Raw genomic sequence first — 23,902 nt, 5'->3', positions numbered from 1 at the left:
GTTTATGATCATGAAAATAAACACATTTGTCAATACCTAAATATGAAGTAAAAAAATACATAACTTCCCAAGTCTGTGTGACATTTCCTCCCATACTCCCAAAGCTGTGTGTGTTAGGTTGACTGGGAATTCCAGACCGGTCTTATTTAAGCATAAAGGTGCAAAAATGGGCCCTGTCATCAACAGACATCCTGTCCAGGGCTGCTGGGACAGACTTTATCTCCCAATTAAGCAATTGAGAATGTTAAAATACATAGGAAAAATATATGACATATATCATTCAAATGTAAGTAAAGAATAATATATGTATTGATCGTCAATACTCCCAAAGTATTTGAAAACAAAGCATCTTAAATATAATATTGACCTACCTTACTGCATATAGTTAAAAAAAAAACTATAGTGATGATATCTGACAAGTTTACATTTGTGTTTATGTTCAGAATATACTGAAACTCTTACTTGAATGTCTGACCAAAATGAAGAACAAATGGGTTGAATATCTGAAGAGCAGGGCTTATGCTCCTGCATTTCTTTAATATGATGTTTCTTTGCTTCTCACTTTCTAAAATCTTTCTTGGTGACTTTAATGAATGGAGAGGTGCAAAAACACAAAACTGCTGTTGAGAGAAAAAAAGCACAAGCAAGAAACCAACTTAGAGCGGTACCAGTCAGTTGCAGGGTGCAAGTATATTACTGTTTTGCAAAGACTTTATTTCTCTTTATTTCCACCATCTCAAAATATAGCTCTATCAAAGTGGTTTGACCTATGGCCTTGAAAAAGACTAATTAAAAAAGGCTGTAGACTACTAAAATTATAACAACAATCTTCCAGTTTTTTCAGTTCACTTCCTGTACTCCCCAGAGGTGCCCAATTTCTCACCCATGCAGTGCACTTCCATGACACACCATCAGAGGGTACAGTGCATATCTCTCTTGTGCACTTTAATAAGTGTGTTTACATGTGTTTCAATAACCTTATTATTCACAGAAATACAATTCTAAAATTCCATGTAAACCCTGTATTTCAAATAGAGAAATAAGATTATTGGCTTCTGAGAAACATGATTAACAGATGTAGATTTCTCCGCAAATAATATGATTATGTGGCTATGCAAATCTTAATTAGGTTATTGTAAATAAAAATTTGTAGTTCACGCATGCCTGCAGCACTCTTTCAGCCTGCGTGTGTATTTGCTTTGCAAACAAGGATTTTTGAAAAATCAGGTTTCTGTCTTAATCAGGTTATTCACCTTAACCTGATTATGTTCATGCATGTTAAGGCAATGATTGTCTCTTTTTTTTTTTTATCTGCTGTTGGTCTTTCAACCCAAAGTGTATTAGCCCAGGGGTGGGCAAATTCATTCCTGGAGGGCCGCAGTGGCTGCAGGTTTTTGTTCCAACCCAATTGCTTAATAAGAAGCACTTATTGCTCTAGAAACACTTCTGCTTCATTTTAGTTATCTCCCTCGTTAAGATTATGAACCCTTATTGCTTATTTAAGTCTTAAACAGTTGCATTCTTGGTTTTTAATTGCTCCTTATTAACAATAAGATGCAAATGACAAAAGAAACCAGCAGTTATCCATTTTGCTTGTTACCCTTTACGCCTGTGTGTATTTATCGTGCACTATTTGGTTTAATTAAATACTTGGAAAGAAAGAGAAGAGAAAAAAGTGAAGGACTGCGAATTACCCATCCGTTTTACACTTCAAAGTATTTGGATGATATCCTTAGAATGGAAAAAAAAATCTAGGATATGAGAATGGCTTGACATAGCAGAGTTAAAGCACTAACAAGCCATGAAATGTAATTATTGGCAAGGATTGTTTTCTAATTAAGCAACTGGGTTGGAACAAAAACCCGCAGCCACTGCGACCCTCCAGGAATGAATTTGCCCACCCCTGTATTAGCCAATGGTGTTTTTACTTTCATTATATCCACAATTCACATTTTACTTTGTAAAATAGTTATAAATATATAAATGAGATTTGCTAATTTGACCATCAAAAACATTTCATACTAAGTAAATAAAAGGGCGACTACCATACACTTTAAACTAAACACTCAAACTTGTATTATTAGCAGGTATCAACAGGTTATATCAATGAAATTACTCACTTTAGAGATAAGCACAACTAACATTGTAAGCAGAGCCAAACTTGAACATAATGTCTTTTAACTTTAAATGAGCTCAACTGGTCTAAGCAGTTAAATCAGCGAAGACTCATTCATTTGCATAGCTTACCCCTGAGACACTGTTGCAAGTAAGTTGTTCACATTGATTTAATGCCTCTTTTTTGGTAGAAAGTAGAGACAGGAGTCAATATGACAGACTGTTACTTGGACTTTCTGATCTGTCATTTTGCTCTTGATGTGCTAATCAAACTGGGCAGAATCAAAAAAGGTAATGCCATTATTATTGCTAATATGTAGTCGCTGGTATGAATCTGCCACAGTGAAAACTAGCCTGCACCAAGCATATTAAAGAATGCCTCGAAAGGACTGGGTGGCCTGTTGGCTTTGATCAGTTAAACATTTTTTTCTTTATCCTAAGACGTGAGTTTTTTATCTATTGTAATAAAAAAAACTTGGGACAAGACTTTTTTCCGGCGACGAAACGTGATCTTTTGAACAGAGACCTTTTGAAGAGAGACAGAGAGACACTTTCACATCCCGCGAGACAGGCAAGTCACGTCATACTTACAACCTTTGGAAGCAAGTCCCGTGATACACATGCACAGCAGGTTCGAGATAATGGAAGTAGGAAAATTCAAAAGTCTCAAAAAAATGAGAGTAAAGATCACATTAGCGCAAACAAATTTAAAATATTACTCTGTGAAATAATGGAACAGTGAAATGAGATTGATTAGTGTATGAGGATGTCTGGGGGAGAAGAGAGACAAGGCAGTGACTTTGAAGCGTCATACAAAATGTACGTGAGCAGCAGCAAGCCAACAGCTGATCAAGCAAAGAGGAAGTATATATTAAAAAAACAAAAAAAAAAACAAAAAACAGTGTTGGCGAGCAAAGCGAGCTGGGGGCAAAGCCCCCTAGTATTCCAAAAAAAACATTAATCAACTTCAAGTTGTTTGTTTCACTTTTAATGTCAAGTGTACAATATTTTAATTTAAACCTTGAACCAGAATTCCTCTGGACATTTCTAGGATATTTAAATTTGTATCTGTTTCACTGGTACTGTATTTTATTTGTAAATATGAACTTGTCTACAAAAAAAAAAAAAGTTATGCTCTTCATTGTTGGTGTATGGTATATTCGTATTTGGCACATGGCAACGTTTACAATTGCTTCTTTTGGATTTGGCAAAAAAATACTTAGAAAACAGAATAATTGAAAAATTTGACACTTTTATCATCCTTTCAAAAATATGACTTTTTTAGGGGATTCTCATGCAATGCTTATTTTTTTCTGCTTACAGAGTGTAAATTATGTAGAGATACCATAAAAATCCAGTGCTGTAAATACACAACATTCTGACTTCCTCTGATGTGCCAACCATGTTGGACTGCATAAGTAAAATGTGTTAAATAAGCTGTTTAAGTGAATAGTCTAAGTTTTCGTATCATGTACAACCCCAAATTAGAAAATTATGGGATGGTATGGAAAATGCAAATAACTAAATTCTTAAATTTACTTTGACTTTTATTTTAATGCAAATAGTACGAAAAGAAGGTATTTCATGTTTTGTCTAGTCAACTTCATTTCATTTGTTAATATGCATCCATTCCTGCAAAAAAAGTTGGGATTGGGGCAGATTAAGGCAAGTAATGAGGAAACATAATTAAATAATGATGTAATTTCAAACAGGTGATGTCAACAGGTTTTGTACCAAATCATGATTTTAATGAAATAAAAGTGAAAGTAAATTTAAGAATCAGTGTTGTTTTTTTCTGTTTGTTTGGTTTTTTTTTTTTGCATTTTCCACACCATCCCAACTTTTTTTGATTTGGGGTTGTATTATTATAACATTAGCTTCGGATGACAAAAAATGTAGAATCCATTTACATTCTGAAACCAACATAATTTAATTGAGAGTTGTGGGGAGCCAGTAATTATCCCAGCCACACTGGGTGTAAGGCAAAACCAACTCCAGACATCATATGGACTGCTCACACAGACACCTACAGTGCTAATTTGAAATCACCAGTCAAACTAACATCAGCATCTTTGGGATGTGGGAGAAGACCCCAAGTACTCAGAGAAAAACCCATGCAGGCACCAGGAGGATCACGCAAACTGCACACAGACAGTGATCTGGCGAGGAGTCTAAACCTAGGATTCTAGATCTATGATGCAGCAGCAGTAATTATTGCACCACTGTGTAGTCTTTACCTAAAATAAATGCAGGTTAAAGTTAAATGTGAGCTGAATACCTTGTGCTGTTGCATATTAAGTATTTTTTTTCTCGAAATGTGAGAAAACAGAGCTCAAATACCACTGGTTTCAAGAAATTTCACAAATATCATAAACAGCAAAGTAAGTAAAGTAAACCAGTTCTATAATTAAAACATTTAAGTGCAGTTCTAAGAGTGTCTAATGCAGAACAGACGTAAATAAAACCATCAAGAAGTTGTAAAAAGCAACTTTTAATTATCATTATGGGTTTAAATTTAACAATATTCAGACGAATTGTATAAAAAAAGAAACTTAACTAGTAAAATTGTGCACATCACTTCAGTTTGGTCCTTTTAACACACTGTTTCAAAAAAACTTTGTATGCAGTACTGTTTCATCCTCATTACAGTCACCTTAAATCAGCATTGCACAAGGTTCTCCCAGAGAACTGAAGCACCTTTTACCCACAATGACAGCTGGGGTAAAATACCACCACTAGCAAGAATAAAAATTACAGTTCTAAATTATTAGAACACACAATGGAGAGATTAAATAAAGTACTTCCAAAATTGATGTTACCATTGCCACCTGTCTCCTCACATCAAATAGTCTTGATGAAGAAGAAAAAGAAAAAAAAAAATGACAGAATGTCAACTCCTAAAATTCTTCCAAAAAAGCTGTACTTGTCACCTGTATGAGAACTTAAACATCTGAACTCTCCAACAATTTTACAAAAGAAGTCGCACTTAATTTTTAATTATTTTACTATTGGGAAGGGAAAAGGGGTGTCAGGGGGCTATTTCTGAACTGCTAAATTTGCAATGCACAGTTTTAGCGACATACCCAAGATGCATGGAATTTCTTACATAAAATATAAGCTAACCTGAGTCAGAGAAAGAGATGCACTGCATTTACAAATACAGTATTTGCACTCCCCAAATAAATGAAAAGGGGATAAGAGATCTAAGAGTGTAAAGCAAATATGACTAACAAATCCTCATTCTGAAAAATGTGATGAAACAACATATTAATATTACTCTTGCATATGGCACAAACGTATAAGGATTGTTTCATGTTGCTTAAGAAATGTACATTTCTGTGTGTGGTTTAATAACTTTTTAAATATACTAAGTTAATTCACTAACACTTCTGTGACATTGTGAAATATTTAACAATTTATAAAAAGGAATCCCCTGAGAATAGACTAGCTACCAACAAAAATTTCTAATTCAAGCTTCTTGTTATTTTTGGAAAAAAAAAAAGTTGTTTTTTTTCTCACAAAACATTTATGCAATGTACATTTTAGTACAAATTAACAACTTTCAATTGTTTTTTCCAATTCTGCTTTAATCCTTCCAGTTACATAAAGAGAATGCCTATATGAGTCACCACATTAAAATGAGGCAAAACACAAGCACAGACACACACAGGGAATTTAGAGTTGCAATTTGACATAACTGGGCAGCATTTAAGTGCAGAAGCATCACAGGAAAGTTCCTCAATCAATGGGCGAATACAAGGCATCACACCTTGAATTTAAGGACAGCGTCCAAACATTGTGCAACTGCACTCCTTATTGTGCTTACAGTGCCTAGGAAATGGACAGCTCAACAAAGTTACATACTTTTTTGAGATAGAAAACTGAAGAAATTCTGCTTATCCCCATGACAGAACCCAAAAAGTAGAAAGAATATAAATGACATCATATTTCAGTAACATGTTATATAATATGTTATCACAGTACCGCTCACCAGACAACCTGATGTCATGTTCATGAATAATGCAAGGTTTTTTTGAAGAGATTAAACATTAATATATTAAAGGGTGAAAAAGACAAATATTTAGAAAAAATTATGAAAATTCAACGTAAAGAACTTTAAACACATGCTTGGCATGTTAATTTCAACATATTGCTTTGTTTTTGAAAGACAGCTTGCCAAAGTTCTTGCACTGGCATTTAAAATATTATTATTATTCAAAATGAGAAAAATTAATCAAAAAGTGTACAAGTTTCTCAGTAGCCTGATTATAATGGAATGCAAATTTTACAAAAGAATGCAATTAACTTTTTAAAATACATTATCTCAGCTCATATATTAAAAAAAAAGTACTACAATGAATTCATTCAAACTGCAAACGGATACAACTCACCACATTTTTGTCTATTATTTCATTCTTCCATCATTAAAACTGCTTAATCCAGTTCAGGGCTGTGCAGAACTGGAGCTTATCCTGGGAGCACAGAGAGCAAAGCAGGAACCAACCCTGGTTGCAGCACATACCAACACTTTCTTATACTGCGCCAGTTAACAGTCAGAAATCCTGCATGCAAGACAATCATGCAAATGTTTCTGATAAAGATATATACAGTTTTGAAAAATTGTAAACATGTTTTTAGTCTACAAATACAAATATTCAAATTATTTTGACCATTATTCTAATCACAATTTGATCTGTAAGATGACACTCATTTAAAACTAAAATGAAGTCACTAAAATCAGGAATTAATGCCTGGTGTAAATATTTATCCCTGAATTTCATTTTCAAAAGTAGTACATTTAATTTGAGTACAATTACAAGTAAACACTCTTATTTCTGTACATATGATTAGACAAATACATCATGAGTAGAAATTTGATATGGAAATGCTTTTTGCATAATTAGAGTGTTGTAACCCTTTCTGTCAGCAATTTGCTGGATTTTACAATATACTCTTTTATTAATACCAGGACAGAATACCCATTCTGGTATTATGTCAAAGCTATTTTACCTAAAACTTTGGGACAGATGAAAAAATGGAATGTCTCAAGTCAATTCATTAAAGGGGGGTGGGGGAGGAAATCTAAAGCCATCCACAAGCACATTAACAGAGTGATAATAGTTTAGAGGCTAGGGAAGAAAAAGTTATCAAGCCTCATATCCTGATATACTGTAAAACAACAATACATGGCAGCAGCTTAGTAATTTTTTATTATGGAGAAAAAACAATGCAAAGCTAATACTTTCATTAGCCTACTGAACATCATCCCCATTTTAGTGCTTTGAAAGCACACATACTATATAAATGGAGAACAAGTTTATTATATTATTACTGTATTTATTCTTTATGGCAATGTTTATATCTTTAAAAGGAAATATAAACAAATGAATTTTAAAATGAATTTACTAATGAATCCAAGAACTTTAACTGGAATAGAAATCTGAAGAAACAGCCAACTGTGACATTTTCTAAATATATTTCATTTGAAGTACATTTTAATCATACTTCCCCCCCAAAAAATACACTGGTAACAATGACACAAGTCAAATGGAACCAAAATGGTCCTGTAGGAATGAACAATCCATCATGCTTGTGACAGAGCTTGTGTAACCTGTTCTATAGGTTATTTTTGAAAGCATATTCCACCATTTTCAATAAACAACAGACCAGAAAATTGTTGGGATACTGGAATCCCCAACATAAATAACCCTCTTTGACTCACTATGTATGTTAAAACAAGGTATTAAAAAGGCACAATAATGAATATGTTAAGAACAAAACAAACTGAGTTTACATTATTATCGTGAATCGCCAAATGCAAGAACTCTGGTTTGCAAACTTACAAAAAAATATTCTGGAAAAATAATATTCCTTTGGTGATCATTGCTTTTCATCCTCTAAAAAATGATTACCATTTAAAAGTATATTTACAACAGCCAGACAGTAGATGTTTCAACTTAATCTCTGAAGTGGGCATGGAAGGAACTTTGTAAATTAATTTTACTTAGAACTGAAAATAAGTAAGTAAGAAAGTGACCAGAATCATCAATACCAATATACAGCTGAATGGTGTACATATTGTAGATGCTTTTGCTGGATTATGGCTGAGGTAAAAAAATAAAAACAGTTACACTAACATAGATCTTCCTTGTTTCCTCACTTTTACGTAATGACGTCCTACCATTTTATTTATGGACTATTGTTTGTTTTTCTGTTGATATCTGCTCTTCAGTATTTCTATAATATTTTATCCACAGACCAGCAAAGGGGCATTCATCGGGGCTTTGATGTTTTACTACAAGATCTGACATAGACCAATTCATATTTGACACACCACGTTAACATCTTATTGTGCAACTATTTATTCATCATGGTGCCAGTTCACTGCAGTATACCCATTGTTTTCCATTTTAGTCACAGATTGAGAGGCCACTCTTTTTTCAGTATTACTTAATTGGGAGTAAATTTTCAAGAGATCTTATAAACAATCATATATAATAAAAGTCACTTCAAAACATCCAGATCAAGAGTAGCTGTTTGTTCTTTTTTCTTTTGTTTTTTTAAAAAGGACACATTACTAAAGAAAGATTTTTTGAAAAACAGATCAAAGGACTTGGATTAGTGAGAGTGTCTTTTAAATGATGCTTATATCCACATCAAGACTGCTGCAACTGTAGGCCACATATGAGTTTCCTTTTATTTTCACCCTTTTTGTTAGTAAGCAGTAAACCAGAGGTCAAGGAAATAAAGTGCAAATTACAATTTGCACAGTAAAGCCACCATTTCCATGTTAAGTCTGGCTACTACATTCCTGTGTAACACTGCATGCAGTCTTGTTAATTCCTTTCTTGTACAAAGACAGTCTCTTGAGGGCAAAGACCAGCTTCTTGCAACGTGATATCATAGTCCAAATGAGAAAGCTTTCTTCGTGGAAAGTTGGTAACAAGCTCAAAACGTTCATTGGGATAACCCTTGGACTGAACATGCTTCACCAAAGACTAGAAAACAAAAAAGTAACAAATATTATAAATCTGCACACAAGTAAAGCAAAACATTTTTAAATACAGTGGAGCACTTAGGAAACATATATATTAATTTCAATACATTGTATTATATAAAACTCAAAATTTCCTTCACCTCTTCTCAGAATGTGTTTGTTTTCTCAGGAAAACTACACACGTCTTGGACAGCCATAATGTGAGCAAATTTTCCATACAATTAGAGAATTCTTACCTTCCACTGTGGTTCTTAATAAATCACCTGTCTTGTTGATAACAATGTATTTTACTTCCTGTTTACCACATGGTAACTTCCAGCTCACTTCTCTGAATTACAACTAAAGGAAATTTAACCCTTTTGAGACTGAAGCTAATATAAGATACTTTGGTGATTTAGCCATGCTGTGACGTTGTACCAATTTCATCAAATTTTCAAATAATAATTCCACAGTGTTATATATTTTCATTTTGAGGTGGGTCAGGATTATATTTGGCTTCTAAATTGCTCCAAAAGTGTAAAATTCTAAATATAGTGTTCCTCAACATGTGCTGCAGTATTTTGAAAACACATTGTAGAGTATTGTGGAGAGGTTTTTTTGACTACTGTGTGTTTTGAGTTCCTGGATACACCAAAATGTATCAGATAATCCAGTCAAAAGGCAAAAATGTATAAAACTTTTTATTGTCGCTAATCTTTTTCAGAAAAACTTGACAATGGACACAGAAGTGGGGTCTATCAGGTGAATATGTATTACAGTTGGTCTATTCACACCTAGGATCAGGTAACAAACCCACCAAGCCTGATCAAGAAAACATAGCTGAGAGGCAGCACTGGCATGCAAAACAGATGGGTGTTTTCAGAGCATGAAATACACACAGAACAAGCACACAGCATTCAACTCAAGTTTGTATGAAATAAAGTAGCACTGTGAGAGAAAGAAAGGTAGCAATTTTTCCAAATTCAAATTCTTTATAGAAAAGAAAAAGTGCACAAAGCAAAAATATCAAACAATAACTAACAATTGTAGCTATTCACAGTGCACTATAAGTATCAGATTATTATTAGTCTCATGATGAGTTAGTTTAATTTGCCACATAGGCTAGAAGACAGCCATTCATCTGCTTTTGAATTCAACATAGAAAAACACATGCACAAAATAATTAATAAATCTAATATAAAATAAGAAAGATCACAGCCTTTCACTGTGTGCTACATAACCTCAGAATAAAATTAGAATTTGTGTAGTGACATTTTTATTTCCTGCATCATGAGTGCAGCTTAACTACTTCAAACACTCTCCTATTCACTTCACTCCAGCATGATCTGTTAGAGAGTGGGGCAATGTAAGTTGGCCGAAACCGCGGAAATAGTTACACATCTTCCTTCGATTTCAATGTGGAAAAGTGAATGGCTATTCACTGTGCGTTGATTATACCATATAACCTAATTATGAAAGATTTTGTGTTGGGGTTGCCTTATCTGAATAAAGAACAAATTAAGGGAACTATGCTTTTTTAAATTTGAAAGACTAACAATAAGGGCAAATCTTATTACTTTGCCCTGGTTGGAAGAGACCAGCACAGAAATAAAAAAATACATACAAATTCAAAGGGGGAGAGTGAGTGGGTGTCCCTCGTGGACACATATACATATACTTCGAACAATGGGGTGGAGGACAACAGGCCCTTTGTGGTAAAATTAGTGCTGTCAGGGGTCACTGTGCCAGAATATGCCTGACACTCAGATGGGAAGTTGACTCCCTAGTAGTCTTAAACCAAGGTTCAATACAGTATCAAGTGAGAGACATAAAATAGGTCTTTATATTAAAGGTGAAAAAATTTACAAAGTTTATTGCGCAAATGGGGAAATAAATTAAACAGTCAAATCATTAAAACATTCCAAACAGTTCAAAAGAATAAAATGGGTATAATCCAGGAAAGCATTACATTCAAATCCGATTTAAGCAACATTTTTGCAGGATGTGCTACAGGATGAAATTATACTTGTACCCAAAATTTCAATTAATGCTACTGTCTCTTTTAATTCAAAAGAATGGTTTAGTTTCCTTTAAAATTGTGTTTTCCAATGACTATCAATAAATGCTGAAGTCAGTCAGTAGGAAAAGCAGGCAATAACGTTCATACTCAAGAGTAAAGAGCTCAAGTGAACTAATAATATTAGCTGCTGGTAAAAAAGCTATTTATGAATAAGAATAAAATATTGTAATTAAACAAAAAATAAAGGTTTTGCTGAAAAACATACCATGAGTTTTGCTTGTGCTGGTAAAGAAATCTGTTCTCTTTGTCCATCTGGGTACCGCAGCATCAGCCTTGCCTTTGGACCTTTGATGAAAAAATTGTTAATGTGCAACCAGATTTAGTATCGTAAACTTGTATTGACACATGTATACAAATTAGTATGTGAAATATAAAACTTAGTTACATGAAAGTGCATCTTAGTTAACAGTAGTTGTGAAAATGGCGTATGTGGAAGAAAAATTAAACTTAGGGGTCACATAGTCATTTAGGATATGTTTTGATATGCTTTCCATATTAACATATACCATTCATCTTAAAGAAATAGCATAATGGGTTAATGGATGTCAGAAACCTGTTCAGGCATATCAGGAAATCAGATAATGGTCAATTGAACAACAAAATGTACTGAAAGATGACTAAGAGATGACTAAGCAATGAACAGATGTCCTGTGGGCAACCAGAATGGGCAATTGTTACATACACAGAAATTTCAAGGGTGGTGGCTCAACCCATAAGGTATAATAATAATAATAATAATAATAATAAAAGAGTTTTATATTTTATATATATATATATATATATATATATATATATATATATATATATATATATATATATTATATATATATATATATCACTTGTGTGGAAACTAATGAACCAACCACAGTAAAATGTATGCATTGATTGACACTGTATGTAAATTCAATATTTTATAAAATGAACCTTTATCCTTTGTTTCTCTGATCATTCTGAACATGTTGCAACAGACTGCTTTTAAAAAATGATCCCTCTAAGGAATTTTGCTGAGGAGTAATTAAAAGATACACTAAATAGCTTTTCTCCTGCCTGATTAGTGATTTTTCCTGTTTGAGGATAAGTTTCTTTCTTTAATTGAGATTTTCACTTCTACCACATATAATACTACAGTATTTAAATACCAGTTAGGTGTCAACAACAAAGAGTTGCACATGAAATCCTACCCTCTTTTTTAAAGGGCAGAAAAATGGAGTAACTGAAAATGCCTAGGCCATTCAGAATGCAGGAATCATTGGGAAATGAATTCCCGGGAAATAGCCCCAGCACTATGAAAGGGCATTCCAACTCCATAAAGAACTGTGAATATTGCCCTGAAATAACACACAGGTAGTGTTTATAAGTCAGTGCTTACATTTTGCTAACTTTTGACTGATCATGGATTTTTTGTCCCTAATACTTCTATCCTTTGTATACTAGAATATTACACAGATTTGTCAAAAACTGAACTTTTGGACTTTCGTTTGCTTCAATATTTCCAACAATATTCCAGCTGGACTAACTGCATTACCTATTTTCATCTATTTGAGTACTTTTGCAATGTTCTCTTTCCAAATCGTATGGCTCGATCCTTCTGTTTTCTTTATACCAGTCTCTTCATTAAACAGCTACTCTATAAACTTCTTCCAGGTGTCCCTAATTCCATTACTATCAATCACAAGGCTATGCATATTTCAAGCAACTCACACCTGGGGGTGTGCGATATTGGCAATAAAATTAAATCTCAATATTTTCTGCGACTTTGACAATAACGATAAGTAGACAATATTTTGCATTCTTTAAAAATCTGTTTGTAAAAGCTTATTAATCTAGCTTGGTCTTGTTAATAGAATATTAATTGTAGCTTACTAATGAGATTAATGGAAACAACAGTTAAGGAAAACAGGTCTGATTTACTGACTTAAAACTGAAGTAAAATAAGACAAAAACATTAAAATCAGTTAAAAGTATCCATGAGATAAAACAAGGCAAGTATGAGAAAATCATTTCAAAGGGGCCTACAGGATTTACACAAAAAAATCCACTAAGACCAACTGTTATGACAGCATTTTAAACAGACACCCATAATGTAAACAAGATATGAATCCAAAGGGAATAACATACTAATCACAATTGAACTACACAGCATAAACATTACAGTCTGGATAAACAAATTGCTCTGTAATAAGGTGAATTGTTCAGCATACAAGCAAGAATAAAAATCTAGCACTGTACTAGTGAAAAAATCCAAAGGTCTGTCAAAAACTGCGCAGGAAAAAAACTATAGCATTTGTAAACAAGTTCTGTCATATATTGCACAAAAATACACAACACCCAAACCCACAACAAATTTAAACAAATTACTAACTTCAAGTTCTATCCAATATTGCACAAACCTATCAGAAAAAATAAAATAATTGTAAAATTCTACTGCAGAAATTTCAAATTGTGTGACAGAAACACCAGTCTGTCCACAGCATCTGACTTCAGAGCACCATGATTACATGTTACAACATCAGCCTTCTTGTGTTTTCCACCACTCAAGTAGATTTACATTACTGTCCACCTCAAGTATCATCAAGCAGCTCTTAATTTCTTTTTCAATGACAGTGTGTAGAAACTCACCTTTTTTGAAATCCTGTGTTTTTTTTAAAATAACTGCCTAAAAACTTTTTTTTCTTGTCATCCTCTGTTGCCATAGTCATGAGTTTTATCATAGCTGCTGTTGTAATGATTCTGTCATCATTATTGTAGCTGTTTTTGTTTAAATAAACCGTTAACGTGTCATTAAATCATTATAGATCATGTGCTTTGAACCAGATTAAAACCTAAGCATTAAACAGAAAACATCAGAAAGAAACCCATTCTAAAATGTATAATCTATACTAATAAAAGGCAAAGCCCTCACTGACTGACTGACTGACTCACTCATCACTAATTGTCCAACTTCCCATGTAGGTGGAAGGCTGAAATTTGGCAGTCTCATTCCTTACAGCTTACTTACAAAAGTTAGGCAGGTTGCATTTCGAAATTCTACGCGTAATGGTCATAACTGGAACCTCTTTTTTGTCTATATACTGTAATGGAGGAGGCGGAGTCACGTATCGCGTCATCACGCCTCCTACGTAATCACGTGAACTGAAAACAAGGAAGAAATTTACAGCACGACTCAAACGCGGGAACGAAGGTAAATGACGTTAATTGTTGAGTGTCTTTTAATAGTGTGTAAGCATACATATTAACACATGTGCAATTAAACGTGTGCATTTTTACGGGGTGATTTCTCAGGCTTAAAAGCTCGACTTTTATTAAAAAGGTAAATGCAAACTGTTTTCATTCTGAAGGGCACAAACCACGTTGGATTTCCGCCGTTAAACGTGCAAAAATGTCGGTACACCAGATAAATAAGCTATAATATGATAAACATATTATCAGCTGTATTGTATGCTTACAATACATATAGAAATGTGTTAATTGTTAACTAAAAGTATGGGATGGTGTTTTTCGACTCGCGCCTTGATTTAAACGATTCCATGTCTTGGTGGGTTTGCGTAGCTTATTGTCAATATCTTTACACCTGTTTTTAAGACTTATTGACTGAAACGGGCTTTCACGAAAAAAGTTAGGGCTTTGCTACAGGATACACCCTCCACAAGTTAAGAAAGTAAAAATAAACGTATATATTTCTGTTTTATTTAAACCTTTTAAGTTCGTATGCATAGCCCCATTTGGCTGTTTTAATTTTTTTTTTTCTTTCTTCAGTAATATTTAATCTCCTTAAAGAAAAACAACATATGCATTTTACTTTTTTTGTATCTCTTTAGTAATATTTTAGTGTAAAAGGATAACCAGTATTTAAACCTTTTATGTTACTTTATAAAGTTATTTTACACAATGTTGAAAGATTAATAAGAAAGCTACATATTTTGGCAGCTGCTGCTTTAATTTTCAATGAAATGAAAAAAGCTCTCCAAGAGAAAACCTCAATGAAGAAGTAACAGTTTGCACTATCTAAAAAGGAGAAACCCTCATTTATAAAGGTTTGCTGCAGATGACTTAACTGAAAATAAATGAATAGTTCCTATGTGTATAATACATATTTATCTATTTTACTTATGCCTTTATTCCAGCAACTTGCAAAATCTGAGGTACAATTTGTTACATTACTTTTGTTTTTTGCAGCACAGGCAGGTGAAGTGACTTCCTCAGGGTCACACAGTGGTGTCAGTACCAGGATTTGAACTGACAAGCTCCGGGTTTACTGAAATATTACTGAAGAAAGAAAAAAAATGAAAACGGGCAAATGGGGCTATGCATACAAATGTCCATCCATCCATTATCCAACCCGCTATATCCTAAATACAGGAGCCAATCCCTGCCAACACAGGGCACAAGGCAGGAAACAAACCCCAGGCAAGGTGCCAGCCCACCGCAGGGCGCACACACCCACACACCACGGACAATTTAGAATCACCACTGCACCTAACCTGCATGTCTTTGGACTGTGGGAGGAAACCGGAGTACCCGGAGGAAACCCAGACAGACACAGGGAGAACATTCAAACTCCACGCTGGGAAGCGAACCCGGGTCTCCTAACTGGCACCTTTCACTGCGCCACCATACCGCCCGCATACAAACTTAAAAGGTTTAAATAAAACAGAAATATATACCTTTATTTTTACTTCCTTAACTTGTGGAGGGTGTATCCTGTAGCAAAGTCCTAACTTTTTTCATGAAAGCCCCTTTCAGTCAATAAGCCTTAAAAACAGGTGTAAAGCTAAACTTGCAGCACTGCTATTAAATTACACTTGCCTAACGCCTCTCCTAAAGGGAGATACTGTGGGATCTGGGCATCCATCAAAGCACCAATCACAGGCCCGATTAGAAAGCGGGAAGCTGTGATTTGTCGTCTCCCTCCCATGTAACAATCACAGCCCGTGTTACAATGCACTATGTATGTATGTGTATATGTATATATGTGTATGTGTGTATATGTATGTGTATATATATGTTGATATGTGTGTATATATATATATATGTGGATGTGTATATGTATATATATATGTATATATGTATATATATGTATATGTAGATATGTGTATATATAGATATATGTATATATATGTATATATGTATATGTATATATATATGTTTACATAACCTCTTTAACACACTACTTCTCCGCTGCGAAGCGCGGGTATTTTGCTAGTCTATACTAATAAAAGGCAAACCCCTCACTGACTCACTTATCACTAATTCTCCAACTTCCCGTGTAGGTAGAAGGCTGAAATTTGGCAGGCTCCTTCCTTACAGCTTACTTACAATAGTTAAGCAGGTTTCATTTCAAAATTCTACACGTAACGGTCATAACGGTCGACAACGTCCGCCATGTTAAACTTTCTTATTTATGGCCCCATCTTCACGAAATTTGGTAGGTGGCTTCCCTGCGCTAACCGAAACCGATGTACACACTTATTTTGGTGGTATGACGCCACTGTCGGCCGCCATATTGAACTTTCCAACGGTCTTTGTTAGTTATGGGCCCATCTTCAAGAAATTTGGTACGTGGGTTCCCAACATTAACTGAATCCTACTTACGTACATATATACGTCCATAGCCTGCAGCTCGGTCACCGTGTGAGGTGGTGTTGGGTCCCCTATCCCCACGCCTCCCACGTAGTTGGCTGCCTGCCTATATAAGGCCGTCCTTCACTCTGGTTTCTTCATTCCCTTCCTTGCTTCGCCACGGTATTCACGTCTCCCTGCTGATAACTGCAGCCTTTTTATTTAATCCACGGCTTTGGTTATTGTGTAGGTATTTTAGACTTAGTTTACATTGGTCAGGTACCCATTTCCTTTATCGTTCCAACCGTACCCCCATTAACATGTCTATCGAGGTGATCCCCATCGATCAAAGAACTGTCACTTACCGAGTGGTTTCCATGCCCGGAGATGGCGACTGCCTTTTCCATTCTCTGTGTTACATATTGCACGGCCATATCAGGCTCACTCTTGATATCTGTAGGAACATTGTGTCTTATGTATTGAATGACTGGGACAGTCAATTATACTACACAGGAGCACTATAAGAGTGAAATGCTTAAGCCCTTCACCTATGGTTCTGCATGTGAGTTGATGGCTGCCACTGAATTGTTCGGTTGTTGCTTTCAAGTGTACCAAAATGGCCAAATATTTTACACCTTTCGACAACGCCAATGCCTCTTAAATATCTTAGATTCATAGGTGACGATTTGAGTAGTGGACACTTTGATGTTTATTAATGTTTAAACTCTCAAAAGCTGGGTGCAAAGTTATCGATGAAACCCATTTCTATTCAAACGCCTTCAATTTCCAGTAAGGCTCTGTTTCGCAATGACAATTAATAAGTCTCAGGGACAGACCCTACAAAAGGTTGGCATTGATTTGAGGCAAGATTGCTTTTCACATGGCCAACTATACGTTGCATGCTCAAGAGTAAGCTCAGCGCACAGCTTGGTCATATTACAACCGGAGGGCCGAACTGACAACGTGGTATACAAAGAGATCCTTAACAAATAATTATTGGTATATTTTCCCTCAGTTTAAAAAGGTTTACTTTTCTTCTTAATAAAAATTTTAAAGCAGTACTTCGCCACAGCAAAGCGTGGGTATTTTGCTAGTAACTTAATATATTGGAGCTTATGTAACATTTATGAAAAATCATTTAAATAGGAAAATGAAGAAGTGCTTTGGCAGATTGAGTAAATCTCCCTGAAGCAGCAAACAGGATAGGATGGAGTGATAAACTCTGAGATGCCCACATCTAACTGTGCAAATGCAGATAACATTACATGGGCGGGTCTGAAATCCTACTTCTGCCTGTGTATGTTCACGCCCCTCTGAGCTCTGCACCTTGCTCTCCTGAACTCCATCTCTGCCACATCCTGTGACCAGCAGCAACGGTCTTCTCCGCCTATGCGCTCACTTTGCGCACGCACAGTAAGTAGTCTATCCTGTTTCTGTTAGGTTACATAGGACAGTGAATGCATGGACTCTCAAGGCGTGTTTTTGATTGTATTTTGCAAAGTGAGTGACATACTCAGTAATTTCAGCTCGCAGATCATTAAAACAACAATTAAGATATTATAGTAAATGATACGTATTGCATACTCCTATTCACACCTACTAAAGTCTGTCATTCTTTTGCCAACTGCTGAATACATATCAGTATCTTTCTTCATTCTATGGCTCACTTGCAAATTCCCATCTAGTAGTGCTTTGATCAATCAGCTGCTGATTGAGAAGGGCTGATTCTCATCTCAATGGTTCAACTGTTGATCGGTATATTAGCCAATGTCAAAAGTATTTTTTTCAGAATCAGCTTTCTAATCTTTGCTTAAAAGAGCACAATGACTACATTACTGTAAAGTATTACAATACTTGAGGACTCACACGTTTCAATTTGCTACCAACAGTCAGACTTTAGGAGAGACTAAAAGCAGGAATATAAGAAAGTGTAATAAACTGAGAAAAGGGAATCTGAGGAGTCATCCTGTGCATGGTGAGCAACTACAGAGTGTAAGAAAAGAGAGGCATGTCTTCAGCAGAAATAAACTGAGAAGGAATTTGGACCTTTTCATTTTGTCCTGTAATTAAAAGTGACACTTTAAAAACTCAATTAGCTCTCCAATCTCAACTTACAGACCTTGGTATATATTTCTCCTTTATTTCTCCTTACTTTTCATCAAGTCTCTGACAAGGAAATTACCAACAGTTTTAAAATACCTTGTGGCTTAGCTCTTCTGTATTCTACTCTCCAACTCACTGTAGACTCTGCGGGGACAAACCCTGCTTCCTGCCGCTTTTCAGCACACAAGAGAAGTGTTTCTTAAAACTATGGCTCACGATCAAATACATGTTTGCGATACGTCACCATATAAATTATGTAGTAAAACTACAAAAGTTCACTCAAGTGTCAATTCTGTGCCTATAGATATGCCTGCTGGTATTTATTGTATTTGTTAATGTGTCAGTATGTGAACCAATGCCATTGACACTTAATGGAAAGCTTTTGTTTCTGTGGCACAAAAATATAATACGATTTCCTCAACTCGCATTTCACAACTATTAAACAGTTAGCCTGAGAAGACTGACAGCAGAGAAGCATAAAAGAAACAGAGATCAAAAACTGACAAACAAGCTTGTAAGGCGAAGAGATTGTACCACTAAACTGAAATGTCAAAATGAAAATAAAAGGTTTAGGACACGAATGTGACGATTTTCAAGGTGTTATGAAGGGTGAGTGAACTCGTTTTTTTATATATCATTATATTATTATGGGCGGCACGGTGGCGCAGTGGGTAGCGCTGCTGCCTCGCAGTTGGGAGACCTGGGGACCTGGGTTCAATTCCCGGGTCCTCCCTGTGTGGAGTTTGCATGTTCTCCCCGTGTCTGCGTGGGTTTCCTCCGGGCGCTCCGGTTTCCTCCCACAATCCAAAGACATGCAGGTTAGGTGGATTGGCGATTCTAAATTGGCCCTAGTGTGTGCTTGGTGTGTGGGTGTGTTTGTGTGTGTCCTGCGGTGGGTTGGCACCCTGCCTGGGATTGGTTCCCTGCCTTGTGCCCTGTGTTGGCTGGGATTGGCTCCAGCAGACCCCCGTGACCCTGTTTGGATTCAGCGGGTTGGAAAATGGATGGATGGATAGATTATATTATTATATCATATACATATTATCACGCATCAATGCAGTTTTTGTTATTATTATTATTATTTTGAAAGCCTCAAGTCTCATTAGCGATCGATAGAGATCAGTGATCTTCTTGTTATAGCGCTTTTCGATACACTTTTGCTAGAGGGAAAGTTAGCTTTGTTGATTCGACCTTGATTCCCTGCGCGTGCATGAGTAGCGAAGAGCAAACAGCTTCTAAAATGGCATGTGGAGAGATACCAAAGTGAATGCTCAAAGCAAAATAATCCGTCGATGACTTTTTTCATATTATTGATGAATTGGACTCTGATTTGTTGGACTCTAATTTTGATGCAAGTGATCTGGAGATGTAGATCGAAAACGAAAGTGTGGTACCGGCATCAGCTGATCGGTCCCCAGCTGATTGTGGTGCTGAACACATTCGTGTAGCTGATGCACCCTATGGCAATGTTCGCCTGGGAGGACAGACACTTACGATGATAGGAGGTACAAACCATATTGCATCTCACTGCAACTGCCAACCCCGCGCACCTGTCTCACAAAGACAGCCAGCCCACCGTGCATTCCTTCTGGCCATCGAGTTACCCCTGTGCAGCCGCTGCTGGCAGTTACAGTCATTTAATGTTGATTTATGTGTGCTTTTCAGAAAACTGAGTTTTTTGGATAAAACATTACCCCTCATAGAGTTGCTACTGAACATAGACTGTTTATGCTGCTCCCTGATAAAAGTGGATGTTTCTGCTGGTATCTGTTCAGATAAAAAAGAAAACAGATTTAGAAATGTTAACTTGCTGTTGCTCGGAAGATGCCTACTATACTGTTATGATCGTGGCTCTAAACTCGAAGGGTAACTTGTTTTTCTATAACAAACTAGATAAAAAGTTAATGACCTGGCAGTGGCAAATAGCTTTGGTTTTATATTTGATTTGTTTACATTAATGTTTAAGTTGAGATTTACAAGAAATATTTTAACTGCTACTACGATAAGGAAATACTGCTGTTAAAAAGCACCTTATTTGTTTCTTCAAACCAAATACACACAATACACTACTTTTGAGTTCATCATTGAATTTTGCACATAATGTGATTTGCAGAAAAACATGTGATTAATCGCGATTAAAAATCTGAATCGTTGCTCAGCACTAATATATATTGTCACACACGTGTATGGGAGGCAGCTAAAGGACTTGAGTAAGGGCAGTTCCGAGTCATACCGGGATGTGGCAGAGTGCACTGACTCTTTTTCTCCCTTTCCTGTAGACCATTCACGGGAGATTCCACCAGGCCATCTTGATGTCACTTCTAGGACCGAGCCTATGGAAGGAGACCTTGCCGGCTCCGGCCCCTGTGATGTCACGTCCGGGCTCGAACCTATGGCTGAAGACCTTCAGGAGCCTGACCTCTTTGATCTCACTTCCTGTCTTCCCCTTTAAAAGCCTCCACCTTTTCCCTATTCCCTCAGTTCTGTTTTGGACTCAGTTTTGTGCACAGCAGTGCTATCATTTAAAACTACGATTTGCAGCCAGGAAACCAAATATATGAGTGGCTGCCCCAAACCTTGCTATGGCTCTTTGTGGCTTTGTGACAATATATATGTATATACAGTAATCCCTCCTCCATCGCGGGGGTTGCGTTCCAGAGCCACCCGCGAAATAAGAAAATCCGCGAAGTAGAAACCATAAGTTTATATGGTTATTTTTATATTGTCATGCTTGCGTCACAGATTTGCGCAGAAACACAGGAGGTTGTAGAGAGACAGGAACGTTATTCAAACACTGCAAACAAACATTTGTCTCTTTTTCAAAAGTTTAAACTGTGCTCCATGACAAGACAGAGATGACAGTTCTGTCTCACAATTAAAAGAATGCAAACATATCTTCCTCTTCAAAGGAGTGCGTGTCAGGAGCACAGAATGTCACATAGATAGAGAAAACAATCTCTAGCAAACAAATCAATAGGGCTGTTTGGCTTTTAAGTATGCGAAGCACCGCGGCACAAAGCTGTTGAAGGCGGCAGCTCACACCCCCTCCATCAGGAGCAGGGAGAGAGAGAGAGAGAGAGAGAGAGAGTTTGTTTTTCAGCCAAAAATCAATACGTGCCCTTCGAGCTTTTAAGTATGCAAAGCACTGTGCAGCATGTCATTTCAGGAAGCAGCTGCACAAAAGATAGCAACGTGAAGATAATCTTTCAGCATTTTTAGACGAGCGTCCGTATCATCTAGGTGTGCGAACAGCCCCCCTGCTCAATCCCCATACGTCAGGATCACAGATAGTCAGCGCAAGAGAGAGAGAAAAGTAAGCAATCTAGCTTCTCAGCCATCTGCCAATAGCGTCCCTTGTATGAAATCAACTTTGCAAACCAACTGAGGAAGCATGTACCAGAAATTAACAGACCCATTGTCCGCAGAAATCCGCGAACCAGCAAAAAATCTGCGATATATATTTAAATATGCTTACATATAAAATCCGCGATGGAGTGAAGCCGCGAAAGGCGAAGCGCGATACAGCGAGGGATCACTGTACAATATATATATATATATATATATATATATATATCCATCCATTCTCTTCCGCTTATCCGAGGTCGGGTCGCGGGGGCAGCAGCTTGAGCAGAGATGCCCAGACTTCCCTCTCCCCGGCCACTTCTTCTAGCTCTTCCGGGAGAATCCCGAGGTGTTCCCAAGCCAGCCGGGAGACATAGTCCCTCCAGCGTGTTCTGGGTCTTCCCCGGGGTCTCCTCCCGGTTGGACGTGCCCGGAACACCTCCCCAGGGAGGCGTCCAGGAGGCATCCTGATCAGATGCCCGAGCCACCTCATCTGACTCCTCTCGATGCAGAGGAGCAGCGGCTCTACTCTGAGCCCCTCCCGGATGACTGAGCTTCTCACCCTATCTTTAAGGGAGAGCCCAGACACCCTGCGGAGGAAACTCATTTCAGCCGCTTGTATTCGCGATCTCGTTCTTTCGGTCACTACCCATAGCTCATGACCATAGGTGAGGGTAGGAACATAGATCGACCGGTAAATTGAGAGCTTTGCCTTATGGCTCAGCTCCTTTTTCACCACGACAGACCGATGCAGAGCCCGCATCACTGCGGACGCCGCACCGATCCGCCTGTCGATCTCACGCTCCATTCTTCCCTCACTCGTGAACAAGACCCCGAGATACTTGAACTCCTCCACTTGAGGCAGGATCTCGCTCCCAACCCTGAGAGGGCACTCCACCCTTCTCCGGCTGAGGACCATGGTCTCGGATTTGGAGGTGCTGATTCCCATCCCAGCCGCTTCACACTCAGCTGCAAACCGATCCAGAGAGAGCTGAAGATCACGGCCTGATGAAGCAAACAGGACAACATCATCTGCAAAAAGCAGTGACCCAATCCTGAGTCCACCAAACCGGACCCCCTCAACACCCGAGGAACACGGTCGAACGCCTTTTCCAAGTCCACAAAACACATGTAGACTGGTTGGACGAACTCCCATGCACCCTCCAGGACTCTGCTAAGGGTGTAGAGCTGGTCCACTGTTCCGCGACCAGGACGAAAACCACACTGTTCCTCCTGAATCCGAGGTTCGACTATCCAATGGACCCTCCTCTCCAGAACCCCCGAATAGACTTTTCCAGGGAGGCTGAGGAGTGTGATCCCTCTGTAGTTGGAACACACCCTCCGGTCCCCCTTCTTAAAGAGGGGGACCACCACCCCGGTCTGCCAATCCAGAGGCACTGTCCCTGATGTCCATGCGATGTTGTAGAGACGTGTCAACCAAGACAGCCCTACAACATCCAGAGCCTTGAGGAACTCCAGGCGTATCTCATCCACCCCCGGGGCCCTGCCACCAAGGAGTTTTTTGACCAATATTATATATATATATATATATATATATATATATATATATATATATATACACATCTATATATATTTACGGCATTCGAAGTCTGTGTCACAATCTGATTGTATGGGTGGTTACCTACCAGGTAACGCTTATGGTTGGCCAGCAATCTGCTAACATCCGCCACGGTGCCCTCAGTTTGTGAGGAGCAGATCATAGAATG

At 37.2% G+C, this 23,902-nt stretch overlaps 2 protein-coding genes across 3 annotated transcripts in view; one reads left to right on the top strand and one right to left on the bottom strand.

The window, feature by feature from the left end:
* LOC114669508 (presenilins-associated rhomboid-like protein, mitochondrial) overlaps window positions 1-23,902 on the top strand; it is a 1,019,231-nt gene that overhangs the window by 864,507 nt on the left and 130,822 nt on the right. The window lies entirely within an intron of this gene.
* The window catches only part of ubxn7 (UBX domain protein 7), a 143,181-nt gene continuing 123,866 nt past the window's right edge, over window positions 4,588-23,902 (bottom strand). For both annotated transcript variants that reach the window (XM_028825689.2, XM_051922887.1), the window contains 2 exons: window positions 11,377-11,456; window positions 4,588-9,113 (listed from right to left, as the gene is read on the bottom strand). In XM_028825689.2, the coding sequence (XP_028681522.2) occupies window positions 8,952-9,113; window positions 11,377-11,456 (242 nt within the window). In that variant the 3' untranslated portion in view covers window positions 4,588-8,951. The remainder of the gene's footprint in view (window positions 9,114-11,376; window positions 11,457-23,902) is intronic.

This window comes from Erpetoichthys calabaricus, chromosome 2 (assembly GCF_900747795.2).
Source record: "Erpetoichthys calabaricus chromosome 2, fErpCal1.3, whole genome shotgun sequence".
NCBI classification, from domain to species: domain Eukaryota; kingdom Metazoa; phylum Chordata; class Cladistia; order Polypteriformes; family Polypteridae; genus Erpetoichthys; species Erpetoichthys calabaricus.
Note: the sequence above shows the minus strand (reverse complement) of the source record. Positions and strands in the feature narration are given on the sequence as shown.